The 21362-nt window shown below is 43.0% G+C and overlaps 1 protein-coding gene and 1 pseudogene across 1 annotated transcript in view; one reads left to right on the plus strand and one right to left on the minus strand.

The window, feature by feature from the left end:
• Window positions 1–13825: 13825 nt before the first annotated feature.
• LOC129404931 (40S ribosomal protein S23-like) lies at window positions 13826–14328 on the minus strand (annotated as a pseudogene).
• Window positions 14329–20973: 6645 nt separating this feature from the next.
• CLSPN (claspin) overlaps window positions 20974–21362 on the plus strand; it is a 35993-nt gene continuing 35604 nt past the window's right edge. Inside the window, exon 1 of the mRNA XM_004614254.3 lies at window positions 20974–21053. Within this exon, the coding sequence (XP_004614311.2) occupies window positions 21030–21053 (24 nt within the window). The 5' untranslated portion in view covers window positions 20974–21029. The remainder of the gene's footprint in view (window positions 21054–21362) is intronic.

A 21362-nucleotide genomic window follows, 5' to 3' on the forward strand; every position in this document is an offset into this window, starting at 1 on the left:
GTATCTATTGATACAATTCTAAGATTAAAATTGATTAGATAAATTTTCTTCTAAGGAAATATGTTTTGATCATTCTATTAGCAAATTATTGATACTAAACAATATAAAATAAATTATTAAGGGCCTTCATGGGGGCAGGCTTAAGGGATGGTTGGTAAAATTGGAGACAATAGTGAAGGGAAGGTATAATGTTGATATCATTGGTGTTGGAATATTGTATGCCTGTAACAAACCATTGTGAACAACTTTGTAAACCACAGTAGCACTGTAGCACTGTCATCCCGTTGTTCATCAATTTGCTCTAGCGTGCACCAGTATAGTCTTCAGTGTGAGACTTATTGTTACTCTTTTTGGCATATCAAATACAACACAGGTAGCTTGCCGGGCTCTCCAAGAGTGACAGAGGAATTGAACCCGGGTCAGTCACGTGCAAGGCAAATGCCCTTCCCGCTGTGCTATTGCTCCAGTCCAGTAAACCAGTGTTTATATAAAATAAAAGGAGAAATTTTACATACGTAGTCCTTATCTATTCCATGTAAACTCAAAAATATATTAACACACAATTTCTTTAAAAATCTTATTAATGACAGGTGAGATAATTATTACTATAATAAGATCAAAGTATAAAAATAAAATTTAATTCAATATACTTTAGGTTCCAGAGTTGAAAAGGCATATATTTAAATGAGAATAGGCATTCTATTATATTGTATTAAATGGTTTTAATTTTCTCATTTCATAGGTCAAAATCATATAGCAATCACTAATTGGCTCTTACTGATTTATTTTCTGATCATTCTGTTTTCCAGTTCTTAAAGTTTTCTTGGAATAAGCAATATAAAGTAAATTTGTTATGTGCCAAAGAGGTCAGGTTGGGATTTGGAGGGAAATTGGGGATATTTGTAGAGGGAAGATCACACTAATGGTGTTGGAACACTAAATGTTTGAAACAACTGTATGATGAACAACTTTGTAAATCACAGTGTTTTTAATAAAAATTAAAAAACAAAAATATTGATTAAAAAAACAAAGTTGCAATAGATCTAGAAAATAAATTTATGTGAACATTGTTATATCGCAAGGTTGGTTAAGTCCTAGTTTAAGAATTTATTAAGGTTTTTGTTGCTTCAGGAGCTGTGGCATGGGTCCAGATACCTCCAGATCGATGATCCGGGCCAAAGAGTTGACAAAGCAATAGACATGGAAGATGGGCGGGACTGCTGGGGCTTCCAGAAGTATGGTGGCTGGAGGAGAGGCTACCCATCCAGACTCAAACAACAACAACAACAAAAAAAAAAAACCAGAGTTCTCAGTCAGGGTACCTGGAATTATTCAGAGATTTGTGTCTCTGTAGAGAATATTCATGAGGCAGTGGAGTTGAGCCCTTGGCGTAGCTGTAGTGGTGGGAATGGGTGCTGCTGCCAGAGCCTTGGTTAGGCAGGTGTTCTGCCTGCCTATCTCCCTGGGAGATCTAGGGTTTTTAGCTGCAGGGACCTGTGATTTCAGGTAAGATTCAATTGCTTGGTGTGCAACTGAAGAGTTGGTGTGCAACTTGAGAGATTTAAGAGGCATTTGGTGGAGCAAGGCAGTGAGTAAGTCAACATGTCAGCAGGTATGAGAGGTGTGCGGGGCTGCTGGGGCTTCTAAAAGTGTTGGGATGAGGCACTTTTATTACATAAAATTCTTTCATACAGCTGATCCTGGCTTGGTCCCTAGCACCTAATATTGTCCCTATGTCCTGCCAGGAGTGATCCCTGAGCACAAAGCCATGAATAAGCACAAAGTACCAAAGTGCATGGTTCAAAAATCTGCCATACTTACACCCTCAAAAAAAATTTAAAACAAAAGGTGCTCTCATTGCTATTATTTTAAAAGCTATAAGCTAGGAACTATAACCAGAGATAAGATATATTTATTTCTTACAAATTCCCAAATCATAGCCTTGCCTACTTTGATCAATAGACAACTACAGAAGTGATGCCACAAACTTTCCAAGGCCATAAAGGGTCATGTGACTTTTTTTTCGTTGCTTGCTGGAGCTGGAGCATAGCACAGCGGTAGGGCATTCACCTTTCACGTGGCCAACCCATGTTGGATTCCTCCACTCCCTCAGAGCTACTGAGAGCATCACGCCCTCATGGTAGAGCCTGGCAAGCTACCCATGGCATATTGGATATGCCAAAAACAGTGACAATAAGTCTCACAATGAGAGACATTACTGGTGCTCGCTCGAACAAATCGATGAGCAACGTGTTGACAGTGACAGTGACAGATTGTTTGCTGGAGTACTGTCTCTGGGAGCTTTGAACTGCCATGTAAGAAGTCTGGTAACCCCAGGCCACCATGTTGGAGAGGTCTTGTGTTTGAGTGCAAGTTAACCATTGCTGCTGATACCAACTTTCTAGCTATTCCTGCTTGTTGGTTAACATTGGGTTGACCTTGCTCCTCCCCCAGGGAGTTTAAGGTTTATTGAGCCACTCCCACAACAGTGCAACTAAGGCACACACAATTCCATTGATTACTAATAATCCTATACTGCTTTTCTCTTTCCTTTGTGTCATTTGCATGGTTTATTTAGCAATATCCTTTTTAGAAGTGGTCATCGAAGCCCTAGCCAAATAGGGCGTTCAAACTCAGTACATCAGGATCCTCCGCGAACTGTATTACGGATTCACTGCCAGGATCTCACCATTCTACAAGGAAGTGATCATCGAAGTAAAGAGAGGGGTTCGGCAAGGGTGATACAATTTCACCAAAACTCTTCAGTGCCATCCTCGAGAACATCATGCGATGACTGGAATGGGAAGGAATGAGAGTGAAGATAGACGGCAACTACACCACGTCTGCTTCGCTGATGACATCGTTCTAATAACACCAAATATCAGCCAACTGGCACGAATGCTGGCTGACTTCGACCGAGAGTGTGGAAAGGTCGAACTGCAGCTGAATCTCATGAAGACAATGTTGATGAGAAATGGACTAGTTCCTGACGTTCCATTTGCCCTCAACAGAAAGAACATCTCCAAATGTAGCAGTTATGTGTACGTAGGTCAAGAACTCAACATGACAAACGACCTGGCACCTGAACTGTGAAGGAGGAAGAGAGTGGCGTGGAATGCCTTCAAGAGCGTAGAAGTGGTTAAGAGGACGAAGAACCTCCGGTTCCTGTTCCAGGCACATCTTTTCAACTCCACCGTTCTTCCTGCACTAACATATGCCTCAGAGACCTGGGCTCTACCTACAAAAACAGGATGAGAACGCTGCTTGGGTCTCCCAAAGAGGAATCGAAAGAGCTATGCTTGGAGTATCATGTTTCACTCAAGTGAGAGAAGGAATCCGAAGTTCTGACCTCCGTCGACGATCAAGGATCAGGGATGTTTTCCAAATCGTCAAAAATCTGATGGGCTAGACACGTAATGTGATTTGGAGACAACTGCTGGATTAGAGCTGTTACCGACTGGATTCCACAGGATGTCAAAAGACCACGTGGCCCCCCACCTACAAGATGGTCAGACTTCTTTGTCAATACCCTGAATGAATGATATGAACAGGGACTTTAGAGATAAATAGCCCGGTAAGACCTTGCATGCAGCTGACCCAAGTTTGATCCCCTGCATCACATATGGTCCCTCAAACACCACCAGGAGTGATCCCTGAGCACAGAGTCGAAAGCACTGCTTGTTGTTGCTATTGTTACTGTTATTTTTTTATAATGTGATAAAGTACCAGAAACCACAAACAATATGCTTATAGTGGAGGTTTCCCACAGAGGATGCCCATATTATTATCCCCACAAAGGCAATTATCCATAGGTAAATCAGTATATAAATGATATATAGAGATGTATCCTATTAAATACAGATGCATACTGTTAAATTGAATATGCTATAATGTACACAATCTATGTGTCTCGTGCAACCAACAAGTACACAGTGTAGCTGAAAAGTATTTGGCCAGGGGCTGGAGAGATTGCTCAGAGACTCAGGGATCAGGTTTGATCCCTGGCAATGCCGGATCCCCAGCAGATTATCTCAAAATACAGAAAACTATCCGGGCAACTACTCAGTGTTCCGTTTACCTCATACACATTTTTAACATCTTGGTCTTTTGGTCAGGACATTTCTATGAGACCAAGGCGGGGTGTTAACTGCAGAATAATGCTTTGTTTTGTTTTAGCTTTGAATTTTTATTTGTATTTATTTAACATTATTATTTGGTTTGGGGTTCACACTTGGGAGGTGCTCAGTGGCTATTTCTGGCTCTGTGCTCAGGAGGTACTGGAGGGAGCATTATGCAATGTCAGGCATTTGAATAGGAGTTGGTAGGATGAAGGCAAGTTCCTTAACACCTATACTATTTCTCTGGCCCCTGGATTTGGTTTTTATTATTTATTTTGGTTTGGGGGACACATCCTGAGGTTCCAGAGCCCACTCCTGGCTCTGTGCCCAGGAATCACTCCTGCAGGACTTAGGAAACCATATATGGTGACAGGGATTCAACCCATGCGACTATATACAAGGCAAGTGCCTTACCCACTGTAACTAACTTTTTTTGGGGGGGAAGGGGTCATACCCAGTGATACTCAGGGGTTACTCCTGGCTCTTCACTGAGGAATTACTCCTGGTGGTGCTTGGGGGGGCCATATGGGATGCAGGGGATCGAACCCAGATCGACTGCACGCAAGGCAAACACCCTACCCGCTGTACTATCACTCCGACCCTGTACTAACTTTTGTTTTGTTTTATTTTGCAATGCTCGGGGGTGATTTCTGGCTCTGCACTCATGAATCACTCCTGGTGATGCTTGGGGGACCATCTGAGATGCTGGGGATTGAACCCAAGTCGGCAGCATGCAAGGCAAATACCCTGCCCTCTGAAATATCAACTGGGGTATTAGAAGCATAATACTTAGAGCGATGATGCTGGATGAGATCACTAAAGTAATGACTGTGAATCAAGAACAGAAAAGGTCTTGGGATTGACAATTTCCAGGAACTACATAACATTTATAGTTTAAGGCAGGAAATGCCCAGCAAAGGAGACTGTGAAAAGACAATGAGGTAGAAGGGGAGGGGACCGGGAAGTATATGAAATCCTAGAAACTAAGGAAAGCAGGAGTTACATGTTTCTTTGTTTGTCTGTTTTAGTTCTCCTTCCATATTTTTGAGATTTCCTTAAGTGTCTAGAAGGCCCTTCTTTATCCATTAACATGAGAGAGGCATTAAAAGGTTGACTTGAAAATTCTGTATCCACGTGTTGCGTATTTCTTACTAGACATTACTTCAGTTCACTTCTCTATGGCTACTCGGTCTCTCCAGAAAATTCTCTCTTTTTACATTTCTTCCTCAGACTTCTGTCAGAAAGGAGTTTTCCTCTAACAGGTCAAGACTTTTTAAAAATTCATTTACTGTAAAATTACAAAGTTTATTCATGGAGGGGGGACTGGAACAATAGCACAGCAGGTAGGGCGTTTGCCTTGCACGTGGCAGACCCGGGTTCCATTCCCAGCATCCCATATGGTCCCCTGAGTACCGCCAGGGGTAATTCCTGAGTGCAGAGCCAGGAGTAACCTCTGTGCATCACTGGGTGTGACCCAAAAAGCAAAACACAAAACAAAACAAAACAAAAACAAAAACAAAGTTTATTCATGAACCTGTTTAAAGCATACAATGTTTCAACACCCATTCCTTCACCAGTGTCCACTTTCCTCCACCAATGCTCCTCCTCCACTCCTACACCCTCGCATTTGCTTCCCACCCACCAGTCTGCTTCTAAGAGAGGCATTTTTGCTTTTTTAAAATAAAAGTGTTTGCACTGTGGTTTACAGTACTGTTGTTGATAGGGTTCCAGACATAACATTTTATCAGTTTTCAGTGCCACCTCCTCCTCCAGGTTGAGCATTTCCTTCCCCCACAGATGTTTTCTCCTACAAGCTAAGACTATAAAGGATCTAGATCCCTATAGAGCCTTCAATCAATCTTCTTGTCTTCAACCCGTTCTTCTTCCTGGTCTTTCTCCCTGGGTTTCTGGTTTCTATAGTACTTTAATTTTGCTTGAGTTCTGTGGCAGGAAATGGCTTGCTTCTCATTAGCACCACCTCTGCAGACGCTTGGTATGTTGCTTTCTCAGCTCTGCTCATTTTTCCACTTAGCTTTCTATCTTCTCATTCTCTGCTATCTCCTCTCCCACTCTTTTATCCAATTGGGCTTGTTCTGGTTTTATCCATTTGCTCTCATTTTTGTGGGACTCCAAGAAGAAGCAATAAACATCTGTATTCAAGCTACTGTTTTTTTTTCTTCTCAACAATAGCTTTTGGAGACCATCACCTGTAAAGTAATTTTCTAGGTCTTGTAAGTCAGAATTTCAGGAGAGAACCTAAAGAAGCCACATATCTTGGTATATCTGCTACCTCTTATTTTTCTTTTCTTCCAAAAGCTAGAACTGGTCCATCCATTTGCTTTCTCTGACTATGGACCCAACTCAGCTAAATCCTTTAAGGGAGCCAACTCAGTTAAATCCTTCTCTATTGTTAAGCCCTAAATGTCCGTGATATCAATACATAATGTGTATATATACATATAGGAATATACATGTATTATATATAGGAATATATACACAAATGTTCCTGAGAGTAGTGATAGTTATGCAACTTTCCAAGTTATATAAGAAAATATAGTAAACATTTGCCTGAGATGTGGGTGGAGTGGGAAGGGATGATCTGGGCCAGAGCTTTTCACTGATATCATTGTCCACATGTTTCTGACTCTGCCAACATTGATGCTAACAACTGAAAACATTTTCATAGTGCATGTTATAAATTAGTACCATTATAGTTGCTTATAAGATATGATTTTATGTTAATTATATAATCTTCAACAACCCTATGGGATAAATACTATTTTTTCCTCTCCTGATTTTTACTAAGGAGCTGCAATTTATAAGAATGTTAACAATAGAACTTCAGGCAAACAACATTCCAATATCACACCCACTGGAGTGACAGTGTCCCTCAACTAATGTCTCAAGTCCCCTCCTACATCCTCACTCCATCCCCTTGGCAGATTCTGTTGAGAAAGACAGTATTATTATCTCCAACTTACCACTAAAGAAAGTAAAGCACAGGTTGGAGTGATAGTACAATGGGTAGAATGTTTGTCTTGCATGTAGCTGCCCCAAGTTCAATCCTGGGCAAGGTATATGGTCCCCCAAACTCCTCTATGAGTAATCCCTGAGCACAGATACAGTAATAAACCCTGAGCACTTCTGGGTATGACCCAAAGGCCAAAAAAGAAAAAGAAAAGAGGAAAAGGCTCAGCTTCACAACTGATCTTAGAGAGACTGGCAGCTGAAATATTCCAGGTAGGCCTGGCCACTGCCAAACCCAGCTTTCTGGAGCCTTAGTGGGATGGGGACAGAACGAGTTCTTGCCTTGCCAAAGGCCCAGTGCTCTACCCACCCACCCTGGGCTCCCTCTGCTGCCAGAGAAATAGCACAGTTTCACATGGGTCTCAGAGAGCTACCAGCAGCTGATCATCCCAGCTCCAAAGCTCCAGAAGCAAGTGACTACATATATATCCCATGCAACATCTCCGAACTTCACAGAGCTCACAGCCCAGTATAAGCACCAAAAATTATATGTGAAAATTAGTAGAAGTCCACTAAGCTCAATGAGTGAAACCAATAACACAGAAGGCTCAACTCACACCTAACAGCTCGGTAAATCCTCAGGCAATGACTTTAGTAACATCATTACAAGATTTATGTTGTAACAAGCAATAAAAAATAAATCATTTGTGCCTGCTAAGGGAGAAGACCTGAGGGTTAGATAGGAAACAGGGGACATTGGTGGAGACCAGGACACATTGGGGGTGAGACTGGCTGGAACACTGACTACCTGAAACAACTGTATTTTTTTCCTAACAACTGTATTGTTAACAGTTTTGTAAGTCACAGTGTCTAAACAGCTTCATATAAAAAAGTAGAAAAGAAAGCATAAAGATGTTAAATACAAGGTAAAGAAACTATATGCAACTCAGGCCAGAGAGATAGTATAGGGTTTAAGGCACTTATTTGCACACAACTCCCTGCCACCAGAATATGGTACTCTGAGAACCTCTAGGAATAACCCCTGAACATCACTGGCTATGGCACTACCACCTCCATTAGAGAAAGAGAGAGAGAGAGAGAGAGAGAGAGTGACTCTCAGTGAGCACTGCAACTGATGAACAAGCACCATATAGATGTGTGACCCCAAGGAGCCTCATAATCTGGTGTGTGCAACACCTAGTCATTGAGATTGCAGCAACAAATGGAAGGTAGTAGAGGTAATAGGGGGAGAAAGCAAACCAAAGTTTTTCATTATTCTAGCTCAATATTACAGTGTTCAATGAAGCTTATGATGGGAGTAAGTGATCATATTACATGGAGTATAAAATTTCATACTTTATATTCAAGGTTGGCTGGGATCTTTCCTTTAGAGCACAAATCTCTGGTTTTTCCTGCAGAATATCACAATCTGTTCTGTAATCTGCATACTTTTTCCTCAAAGTTAGCTCTCCTTGTTCTGTCTGTATGGGACCATGTTTCTTGCTCCATAGTACAACCAGACAGACACTCTCGTAAATGTTTACTGAATTGAGTTTAATTTACTAACTGCAATATTTCCTATAACTTCCCTTCCATCATTTATACCAAAGTCACAAAATAATTCCCTGAAAATCTTTCTATCATTCCTGTCTCCATGTCTTTACCTATTCCACTTTCTCTGCCTAGAACAGTCCTCTTCTGTGGATCTGGCAGTGTGGCTAAATGGTAAGTGTCTTTCTGGCGAATGTAAGTTTCAAGTTTGATCTCTCCACCTTGTATTATGAAATAAATTTGCAATGAAAACAAATAAAAAGAACTATTTTTAAATAAAATGCTCTTCCTCTTTGCTCATTTCAACTTCCCTCCCTAACTACTTCCTTCCTTCCTTCCTTCCTTCCTTCCTTCCTTCCTTCCTTCCTTCCTTCCTTCCTTCCTTCCTTCCTTCCTTCCTTCCTCCCTCCCTCCCTCCCTCCCTCCCTCCCTCCCTCTCTCTCTCTCTCTCTCTCTCTCTCTCTCTCTCTTTCTTTCTTTCTTTCTTTCTTTCTTTCTTTCTTTCTTTTTACTTTTCGGCAATACACAGGGGTTACTTCTGGATCATGCACCCAGGAATTACTCCTAGCAGTGCTCAGGGGACCATATGGGATGCTGGGAATTGAACCCAGGTTGGCTGCATGCAAAGCAAATGCCCTACCCGATGTGCTATCACTCCCTTTGGTCTTTCTTTCTACAACTTTCTTTTTGGCTTTTTGGGTCAAAGCCAGCGATGCTCTCCTGGCTCTGCACTCAGGAATTACGCCTAGCAGTGCTCAGAAGACCAGATAGGATGCCCGGGATGGAACCCAGATCAGCCATGTGCAAGGCAAATGTCTTACTTGCTGTACTATCACTCCGACCTGCCTTTCTGTTGCTTGACTTTTATGTGCAAAGGGCTTACTCCTGGTTCTGTACTCAAGGGTCATTTCTGGTGGGGTTCTGGGGACCACATGTGGCGTGGAGGATTTGAACTGGGGTTGGCCACATGGAAGAAGCTTAAGCTCTGTTCTATCTCTTCCCCTCCATGACTTACCTTCTTAATGATGCACACCCCCACTTTAATCGACAGCTGCATAGTTTACACTCTCTAAAAATTCTAAGCACAGTATTTTCGATCTTTTGCTTCCTACCTAACTTTCACCCTTTGTTCTGGCCATTCCTCCTCCTACCCCAAACGTTCTTTGCTCTAGTAAAACCAACCTACTTTCAGTTTCTCAAACACAACATGCTTTATCAAGTCCTTACACATGCCTGAAATGCCTTTTCCTCCCTACTTCTGCCTGGAGGACTCCAATCCACCTTGGAAATTTTAAAAGCTCTGGAGTCATCTTGCCAATGATTCCCTCCAGGCAAAGTTCCCGTCCTTCTCTTTTAGGAGCTCACAATAGCTGCACACTTTTACTATTATACTTTTATACATGCTTGTTTGCTTTCCTGGCTCCAAACAGCAATGGGAAACTCTGAGAACAAGAGGTATTTTATTAGACTTTATATTCCCCGTGTTTAATATAAACTGAAAATAGGTGCTCTAATTTTGTTGAATGAACATTATTCATATTTTTAAATTCCCATCTCCTTTCCCTTTGATATATTGTTCAGCTGACTGGGGATTGCACACATGCTCAGCTGTGGGTTTTGCATATTTTTAGCTGTGGTGCTTGCCAGGGTTTTTAAGTCAGGTTGAGGTATTCACATACTTGCTCATGGTGCTAAGAATTGTGGTACTTACCCATAGGCTAGCCACTTTCTGGCTATGGCACATGCTTTTTTTTTTTTTCTCTTTTTGGGTCACACACAGTGATGCACAGGGGTTACTCCTGGCTCTGCACTCAGGAATCACTCTGGCAGTGCTCAGGTACCATATGGGATGCTGGGAATCGAACTCGATATGCTTTTATTTTTTGAAAAATAGTTTCTATTGAAAGAAATTGAGAGAAAGAAGGAGAGAGGGAGAGGGAGACAGAAAGCTCCAACAAGCAAACAAGCCATGTGCACATGTTTTAGTTGTGGTTATTGCCAGGGGTCACATGACTTTTTGAACAATGTGGTGCTTGAACACAACTGGTTGTGATGTAGCCAGAAATCATTTGTGGCACTAGGGAATCACAGATGGTAGAGCTGCCAACATCATATATAGCATTTATAAGATACTAGGGAGTTGAACTCATGAGTATGAGTTCATATTTGCAAGTCAGATTTAAGTCATTGTACTATTCCTCTGGGCCCAGAAGACAAACACTTAATGGGGGTTGAGGGAAGGGTTGACCCACACTGAGCCACACTAAGCCCCTGGGCATCACTGAATCAAACTCAGTGGTACTTATGATTGACTGTGTTCAGGAGTGACCCCTAGCTATACTTAGGGGACCATTACACAGTGCTGGGGAATTTGAACCAGGGTGAGCAGAATGCAAGGCAAGTGTCCTAAAGCACTATATTCCCCCGCAAAAAATGTAGTAAAGGATCTGCATTTAATATAGCTGATAGGAGCCAGAGAGATAGTACAACCGGTAACCTTACACAGTACAACCTTACACACAATTGACCCAGGTTCAATCCCTGGTATCCCATATGGTTCCTGAGCCCACCAGAAATGATCCATGAGTAAGGAGTAAGCCCTGAGCACAAAAATAAATAAATAATAAAACCTCTTCATAGCACAGATTCAGTCTGATCCTAACTTTATCATACTTTGAGAAAGGGCCTCCCATGCTGCCCGGGGAAGGGGAAGGATTTTCTCTCCCAACACTTTCTTTCTATGGGGAAGATGGCAGCAGTAGCAGCAGCAGCACCCACGTGGCATCCGCCATTCTCTAGAACTCATAACCCAGAGGTACGAGCTTATAGTGACGTGGTGCGCAAGAGATCATGGGATGGGGGTGTTACCGCCACGCTCTTCGCCCAGATGAGATCCGGAGCAGCTGCGCATGACATGGCCCCTCTGCTCCTTAAAGACTATGATCTGGGAGGTCTACTAACCCATTTTGGCACCCAGAAACTTATAGAAATGCATCTAGACTGTAAGCTGAGCTAAAACAACAGAAATTGAAAACCGCGCGGCCGCAATAGCAATGTGAACCTCCTATAATCTTCATTCTCAGCAATGGAAAACAAACTATCAAATGATGCTTTTTCAGCAGGTTTGATTGTTGGGGGAAAATTCCAAATAATAATAGTCAGTTCTCTGTTGAAATATTGAATGTATCCAAAGTATAGAGAGAATAAAGTGAAGATCATTAGCCACTCAGGTGCGGGGGCGGGGGTATGGGAGGGGGGTATATTGGGATTTTTGGTGGGGGAACAGGTGCACTGGTGAAGGGATGGGGGTTTGATCATTATATGACTGAGACTTAAACCTGAAAGCTTTGTAACTTTTGTCACGGTGATTCAATAAAATAAAAATTTTTAAAAGAGAGAGAGAGAAAGGGCCTGGTGAATTTTATTTGTTTTTTATAAAGCATTACTTAATAATCTAGGAGGCTGAAGCAATAAATAGTACAGCAGGTAGGACATTTGCCTTGTATGTGGCTGACCCAGGTTTGATCCCCAGCATCCCATATGGTCCCCTGAGCACTTCCAGGAGTAAGTAATTCCTGAATACAGAGCCAGGAGTAACCCCTGAGCATTGCTAGCTTTGACCCAAAGAGCCAAAAAAAAAAAAAACCCACAAACAAACAAAAAAAAAATCCCAAAAAACCCAAAGCCTAGAAATTAATTCAGAACTGGAGAAATAAATACAGGGGTTAGGAATTTGCCTTGCATGTTTTCAACCCTGGCTCCACCGATGGCAGCAGCAGGTATGAACCCTAAGCACAGAGGCAGGAATAGCCCCTGAACACTGCTAGATATGACCCAAACTTTGCCCCCCACAATTGATTCAATATTTATTTATGAAGTATCCATTATGTAACAAGTCCTTTGCCATGTTTAAGGGTACAGGGCACTACATCAAGCAGGAAAACAGCACTGACTTTTAATCAGGGCTCTCTCCAAGGGAAGCTTTATAACTATATGAAATTGTAGTATGAGACAATTGTTTTTAGGCCTCACTAGCAGTGTATGGGGCCACTCCTGGTGGTGGTGGTCAGATTCAGTTGTGCTAGGTGCCACCCTGTCTGTGCTCTAAGACAATGTGGATACAAAAGTAAAATTTGCAGCCTCTAGCTCTTTGAGCTATCTACCCTGTGCATAAAATGAATTTTGGAGGTTATGAGAAATGCAATAATTCACCACATTAAAGAAAAAGATTGGACACTTAAATAATTTTAAAATATTTTTAAAAAAATTGTGAGACTTGTCGTTATTGTTTTTGGCATATCAAATACGACATGGGTAACTTGCCAGGATCAGCCATGCGGGCAGGATACTCTCAGTAGCTAGCTTTCTGGGCTCTCTGAGAGGGGTGGAGGAATAGAACCTGGGTCAGTAGAACAAGTCTCACAATGGAGACGTTGCTGGTGCCTGCTTGAGCAAAGCGATGGACAACAGGACGACAGTGCTACCATGCAACGCTTTGAAAAAATAGAAAAGAAAAAGAAAAGAAAGGTTTTAGGCCAGAGTGGCAACACAACAGGCTGAAAAAGGTATCTTTAACCAGACCATGACATGCCACATGGTGGCAGTGTTTCTCTAGGAATGATGGTTTAGGTGTCACTGACTAGAAAAGCAATTCTCTCTTTATCCTCTAGAGTGATACTAAAAATTTAACATGGTGGGCTTTCTAAATTTGTAGAAACAATTTTGGGAAATATACAATTTAGCAACTTTCTCCAAACTTTCACAAGTCTTTAGGACCTATTTTTGTTAAGAAAAATATATATACATATATATAATATATATGCATATGCTGAGAGCAGAGAAAATACAGTGGGTATTCTTGCCTTGTATGTGGCTGACCTGGGTTCAATTCCATGGCACTCCATACAGTTGCCAGAACTCTACTAGGAGTGACCCTGAGCACAAAGCCAGGAGTAAGTCCTGAGCACAGGCAAGTGTGGCCCAAGCAACAACAAAAATGCTATTGTATTTTAAGCTAATGATATATCAGAGTTTCTTTAAAAGTATTGGCAAAGACGGGGGAAAGTCAAGATAGTAAATTATGATATATAGATTTTGTCACAATAAAAAGAATGAGGGGTTCAGGTATATTGAAGACAAGGTTGGCAAAACCCTCCACGACATTGAAGCTAAAGGTATCTTTATTTTTTTTTATTTTTTTTTCTGAGTATATGAAAATTTATTACTACTGTGCTTTCATCATCAAAACTTATGATCTTGGTCTTTCCTTCTTGCCTTTGTATAAGGCCAAGAGAGACACGTTGGCTACTTTGACAACCTTAAAACGGACTCCGGGAATGTCACCAACAGCATGCCCTTTGCGACCAAATCCAGCAACCAGAACTTCATCGTTTTCCTCAATGAAGTTCAAGCAGCCATCATTGGGTACAAAGGCTGTGATTTTTTTTTGCCGTTCTTGATCAGCTGAACACGGACGCACTTCCTAATAGCAGAATTTGGCTGTTTAGCCTCGACACCAACTTTCTCCAGCACGATGCCCTTGGCGTGGGAGGCGCCCCTGAACGGGTTGGCCTTCAGCGCCGTGCCCAAGTGCGCCTTCTTGTACTGCTTGTCATGCCACTTCTGATCCCGCCGGTGGCTGCGGAGCTTGCGGGCAGTACGGAGGCCGCCGCACTTACCCATCCTGCTGGCAGCGCGGCCGGTCCCGAGCGAAAAAAAGCGAAGCTAAAGGTATCTTTAAAGGTGACACACCATTGTCCAAGTAAGTGGGAACAGATATAAACAAATGGACTACCTTAAACTGAGACACTTTTGCACCTCAAAAGATACAGTGACCAGAATACAAAGACAGTCTACAGAATGGGAAAGGACATTCACCCAATACCCATCTGATAAGGGGTTGATATCAAGGATCTACAAGGCACTGGTTGAATTCCACAAAAAGAAAATATCCAGCCCCATCAGAAAATGGGGTGATGAAATGAACAGAAACTTTCTCAAAGAAGAAATTTGAATGGCCAAAAGACACATGAGAAAATGCTCCTCATCATTGGGCTGGAGCGATAGCATAGCGGGTAGGGCGTTTGCCTTGCACGTGGCCGACCCGGGTTCTAATCCCAGCATCCCATATGGTCCCCTGAGCAACACCAGGGGTAATACCTGAGTGAAGAGCCAGGAGTAACCCCTGTATATCGCCGGGTGTGACCCAAAAACCAAAAAAAAAAAAAAAAAGAAAATGCTCCTCATCACTAATCATCAGGGAGATGCAGTTCAAAACAACAATGAGATACCATCTCACACCATAGAGACTGGCCCACATCTGAAAGAACAAAAGCAACCAGTGTTGGCGTGGATGTGGGGAGAAAGGGACTCTCCTTCACTGCTGGTGGGAATGCTGATTGGTTCAGCCCTTTTGGAAAACAGTATGGACATTTCTCAAAAAATTAGAAATTGAGCTTCCATTTGACCCAGCAATACCACTTCTGGGAATATAACCCAGAATTGCAAAAAAGCATAGTAGAAATGACATCTGCACTTATATGTTCATTGCAGCACTGTTTACAATAGCCAGAATCTGGAAAAGACCTGAGTGCCCAAGAACAGATGACTGGTTAAAGAAACTTTAGTACACTACACAATGGAATACTATGCAGCTGTTAGAAAAGATGATGTCATGAAATTTGCATATAGGTGGATCAACATGGAAAGTATCATGCTAAGTCAAATGAGTCAGAAAGAGAGGGATAGACATAGAAAGATTGCACTCACTGGTGGGAATATAAACTAACAGAATGGGATACTAACCCTCAAGAACAGTAGAGATAAGTACTAGGAGGATTACTCCACAGCTTAGAAGCTGGCGTTGCATGCTGGGGGAAAAGACAGCTCAGATAGAGAAGAGACCACCAAGTAAAGGGTGCTAGGAAGGTCTGTTCGGGATGGGAGATGCAGGCTGAAAGTAGACTGTAGACTGAACATGATGACCACTTAATACCTCTACTGCAAACCACAACACCCAAAAGGAGAGAGAGAGCAAAAGGGAATGCCCTGCCACAGAGGTGGGGTGGTGGGAGGGATGCTGGGACCATTGGTGATGGAAAATGGGCACTGGTGGAGGGATGGGCACTCGACCACTGTATAACTGAAATGCAAGCATGAAAGTTTGTAAGTCTGTAACTGTACCTCAGGGTGATTTACTAATAATTTTTTTTTTAAAAGGTGGGGGAAGAATCTATTTTTGTCTGTCGGCATACTAATAAATAAGTACAAACAAAACTTGAGAAAAGGTTGAGCCCTATCTCCCAGCCCTACTTGACCAGGCTGAAGTGTGTCAGTACTACAAAGTATTTCCTGTTGAGTGCCATCCTTCCAAGTGCTCTGCCAATTAAACCCATCTGAGAATTATGAGCTAATTCAAAGGTTTCTATGTATTTATTTATTTATTTTTAGTTGAATCACTGTGAGAATACTTGCAAAGTTTTCAAGTTTAAGTCTCGGTCATACAATGATCAAACACCCATTCCTTCACTAGTGCACATTTTCCACCACTAAGAACCCCAGTATACCCCATCCCACCCCTCCCACCTGCCTGTGTGGCAGATGATTTCCACTTTACTCTCTCTCTACTTTGATTACATTCAATATTTTGACAACAGACCCACCATTATTATTTGGAACTTCCCCCAACAATCAGACCTACCGAAAAGGCATCATTAGAAAATTTGTTTTCTACTGCTGATTATAAAGAGTATTTGATGATATTGCAGCCGCACAATTTTGGATTTCTGATATTTTAGTAATTAAGTCTGGAGGGATTTCTGCCAAAAGCTGCTGGTTTCCGAGATTGGTTTGTGTGCCCCTGGGATCATGGCTGTTCAGGAGCCGGAGGAGCCCTTTGTGGGCAGCAACTCAGGTGATCTTCTCGGGGCGGGGAGAAGGGTTGGTTCCACCTCCCATCTCGTGAGGCCCCGAGTGTCTCGTCACTGCACTCTCATACCTGACTGTCCAATAGCCTTTGAAAGATGGCGGCCACTGTGCCTCCAGGGGGAAAAGGCGGAAGGGACAATGCCTTTCCCCACCCGGGGTGGCACAGTGCTATAGTTTAATGCACAGTCCAGATGCATTTCTGCCAAAAGCCTCTGGGTTCCGAGATTGGTTTGTGTGCCTGTGGGATCATGGCCGTTCAGGAGCTGGAGGAGCCAGTCATGGGCGGCAACTCTGGGTCTCGTTGGGGCGGGGAGAAGAACGTTTCTATTTTAAAATAAGGAAAATAGGGCCAGGTAGATAGTTCAATACACTGAGTGCATGCTTTGTGTGCTGGAGCCCTGGGTTTAATCCTTGTATCACATGGTCCTCTGAGCATCACTGGAAGCAACCTCTTAGCACTGAGTAAATAGCCTCACTGAGTGTAGCCAAGAAAATAAGGAAAACAAAGCTCTTAGAAACTGAATGATATACATAAGGTCACAAACTCATCTTCTGGGACAAGTTCAGGATAAATTTTATAGGGTTATCTTAACTTTCCCTTACTGCCATCTATCAGCCTCATAAGCAGGACCTGTTATTTTGGGGTTCCTTTTTTTGTCACAGCCAGCTGTGCTTAAAGCCTTCTTATGGCTCTCTGTGCTCAGGAGTCACTCCTGACAGTGCTCAGAGGACCACATTGGATGCAGGGGATCAAACTCAGGGTCGGTCATAAACAAGACAATGCCTTACCTGCTGTTCTGTCTCTCTGGCACCCATTGAATGGTTCGTTCACCTTGAGGAACAAGGGAAAGAGAAGCATCAAGGAGACTCTCAGGTTTCTGAATTGGTAAGAGGTGGGTAGTAGCACCATTCACTAAATCTGAGAACACAGGTCACTAATCCCAAATGCAAGTTTACTTTAGCTGGGCATAAGCAAATATTAAATCAGAGGTTTCCTCTCCTAGCTCACTTCATCCCTAGTCCAAATCAGACCTCTCTCTCTTAGCTTCGTAGTGACGAAGAGATGCTTCCCCAAAGAGAGAAGAACGCTAATTAGTTCTGAAAATGCTAATAGCTCATTTATGCACTTCCAGAGAGAATTTTAAAAAGAATAATATAGTTGTTAAGTGACTGAATTAATCAGTTCAACAAATATTGATTTCCCTACCATGAGCCAGGTATGTTCTAAGCCCTTGGTTCTCAAAGTGTGAGGAAAGCAACATTAGCAGCATTAGCACCACCTGGGAACTTGTTAGAAATGCAAATTCCTGGGATTCACGTCAGATATACTGAGTCTAAAACTCTAAGAGTGGGATCCAACAATCTGTTTTTACCAGCCCTTCAGATCATTCTGATGCATGCTCAGGTTTGAGAGCAATTTTTCTAGATAGCAAGGATATAGTATTCAGGACAACTGGTTGCTTATCCTCTTGGAATAATAATAATATTCAAGGCAATTTAAAAAATTATATTTTTGTGGGCCATGCAATAATACAGTGGGTAGGGTGTTAGCTTTGTAAGTGGCCGAACCCAGTTCGATCCCTGGCATCCCATATGGTTCCCTGAGTACTGCCAGGATTAATTCTTGAGTGCAGAGCCAGAAGTAACCCCTGAGACTTGCCAGGTGTGACTCAAAAAGAAAAGAAAAGTACATTTTGGGGGCTAGAGTGATAGTACAGCAGGTATGTCATTTACCTTGCATGCAGCCAACCTGAGTTCGATCGCCTGCATCCTATATGGTCCCCCAAGCACTGCCAGGAGTAGTTTCTAAATGCAGAGCCAGGAGTAATCCCTGAACCTTGTCAAGTGTGGCCCCAAACAAACAAACAAACAAAAATAACATTTTAGGGGGTGGGGATATAGGTCAGAGATAGAATACATTCCTTGCATAGATGAGATCTTATGTGTATTCCCAGAACACACCCCCCACAAATCAAAGAAGTGCTGTTGCATTTCAGGGGTGACCACAGGGGCCCTCAAGCACTGCTAGGAGTAGGCTCTATTTTAAGAAAATAACATTCAGGGAAAAAAAAGAAAATAACATTCAGACTGGAAAGACACAGTGGGTAAGGTGCTTACCTTGCATGCAAGCCAACTCGAGTTTGGTCCCTGGCACCATATACGGTCCTCTGGTCCTGCAAGGAGTTATCTCTGAGTGCAGAATGTGGAGTCAACCCTGATCACAGCTTGTGTGGCCCCAAACCAAAACAATAATAAATAAGTTATATTTCATGGAAAAGTGTTATCTGAAAAACCAAAAATAGAAGAGAGAGGGAGAGGGGCCCAAGCAGGTAGGGTGCTTGCCTTGCATGCAGCTGATCCAAGTTTGATCCCTTGTATCTCATATGGTTCCCTGTCCTGCCAGGAGTTACCCCTGAGCACAGAGACAGGAGTAAACTGTAGCCCTCCCCACCCCCGAATGACAATAATAGAAGGTAGAAAGAGAATGTTGAGGAACTTAGGCCATGTCTCAGGAGGATGATCATATAGAGCAGGGCATGAATATTGTTACCCGCATTTTAAAGATTTTCTTTCCTCATTGGCTAAATGGAAATATTGAAATGATTTACTTTACTAGATCACTGAAGATAAAATCAGGTTATGTTTACAAAAACTTCTGCAACTATTTCTGTTAGAGGATAATCTGCTGATAAATATTAACCCTGAAAGTACGAGGGAAGGGTGCTGTGAATATACATTTGGGGATCCACATAGAAATTAACAGTAAGGTGGCTGGCAAGATCTTGTTGTTTAGGGCAGATGTGGTTGAAAAGTGCTAAGGAGCAGAGTAAATGAATAAGGAGACTTGCTCTATACCCAGTCAAAGCTTGAAGCTTGGAAAGGAAGGCAGTGCATAAGGTGAAGAGCTACCCTGCTCTGCTTGGGACCAAGGAGATTCCCAAGGTATGTGACTCTCAATAACAAAACTGAAAAAGTCCTGGGAAAATTGGGATGAGTTTGTCACCCATCCAGCCCACAGAACTGTGAGAAATGAAATAGGAAGTGGTAAAACACTGACCTTTCTTTCCTGGTGCCCTTCAAACTCCTCCTTACCGTAATATTGGAGGTACTGTCCAGCAGTTTGACCCAATCCGAGATCAGAAGACAAGGGAGCTCATGTTTTGCACTTGGGAGAGATCAACTTTGCTTGGAAGCCCAGATGAGACAGAGACTAAAGATGGGAACTCACACAGCTAAAAAGCAGGCATTGTGACAGCTGGAATCAGAATTGTCTGCGATTAGTCTGACTGCAGACCTTTCTTTTTTTTTTTTTATCTTTTATTTTTTTATTTTTGCCTTCATGGCACTTATGTTATGATAAGGAGATACACACATTCAGAAAGCAAACAAGTGAAATCAAAACTATGTCCAGGAGGGCCAAGGCCAAAGATGATTACAGGTAGTGGCAATGCCAAGTCCAAAAGTTTGCAGAGCTTTCTTTTTCTTTCTTTCTTTCTTTCTTTCTTTCTTTCTTTCTTTCTTTCTTTCTTTCTTTCTTTCTTTCTTTCTTTCTTTCTTTCTTTCTTTCTTTCTTTCTTTTTCTTTCTTTCTTTCTTTCTTTCTTTCTTTCTTTCTTTCTCTCCTTCCTTCCTTCCTTCCTTCCTTCCTTCCTTCCTTCCTTCCTTCCTTCCTTCCTTCCTTCCTTCCTTCTTTCTTTCTTTCTTTCTTTCTTTCTTTCTTTCTTTCTTTCTTTCTTTCTTTCTTTCTTTCTTTCTTTCTTTCTTTCTTTCTTTCGTCCTCTAAGAGTGGGGTGGGCATTTTCTGCATCCTCCAATTTAAATAAAGTTATAAAGGTTAACCAGCGGTAGTCTTTGATATCTAAGAAGTCCATGAAACTTTTCGTTTTTAAGGTTCAATAGTGTGAGTAGCGTGTATAAAGGGCAGATAGTGTCTAACTACTCCCGGGGATGGAGTTATTGGAGAAAATAACTCCTCTGAGGCTCAAGTACAGGACCTGTCTGGGAGTCCAGAATCGTCTTTCTCTCCCCTCATTTCCGGCCTTAATAGCTTACTTTTCAGATTGCTTTTGATAGAAATGTGTCACATTTTCTGGTTAAAAAAAAAAAAAAAACTACCCGCCGAGTAGTGTCTTGCAAAGCCTGAGGAGCCGAACGCGGGACAGCGAGGGCGCTACCAATTTCCTCCAGGCTCGATTGACAAGAGGAGCCCAGACCCGCCAACCCAAGTCAGATTACTCTTGTGGAGCTGAGCTGCGGAGCCTCGTGATTGGCAGCGAGGAGGGCGTGGCAGCGTCTAGAAATCCTCCACCGGATTGGTGCGATTCGCCAAGGGCGGGGCCTCCACTCCGGCTGGGCGCGAAAGCTCGAACGTCGCAGCGGGGCTGGAGACGGCGGGAGCAGCTGCTCCGCGACTGAAGGAGCCCGAGCACGGCTTTGTCGGGAGGGGAGCGCCGGGAAAGTTAAAGTTATGACGGGCGAGGTGGTTTCTGAGGTGAGTTCACGTCCCTCCCTTCAGCCCCGGCTGCCCGGTGCCGGGGTAGGTGGTGGCGTGAGGGGGAGGGGAGCAGGTCGTGTCCCGCTGAGGAGCGCACTAGACCCTCCGGGAACTACAGTCCCCGGCGTGCCCTGCTCTGGCCTGGCCTCGCCGCCGGGTGGTCGAACTTCTCGTCACGCACTCGCGACCCCGGTGAGGTCTGGACGCTGGACTTGTCGGGCCGCGGTGCCCTGGGTGTTTGCGGCGCGCGCAGCCGGACGCCGGTCCCTCCTCAGCCCGCGCTCTCCTTTGGCGCGTTTCCTGCTC

Source organism: Sorex araneus, chromosome 5, assembly GCF_027595985.1.
Source record: "Sorex araneus isolate mSorAra2 chromosome 5, mSorAra2.pri, whole genome shotgun sequence".
Taxonomy (NCBI): Eukaryota; Metazoa; Chordata; class Mammalia; order Eulipotyphla; family Soricidae; genus Sorex; species Sorex araneus.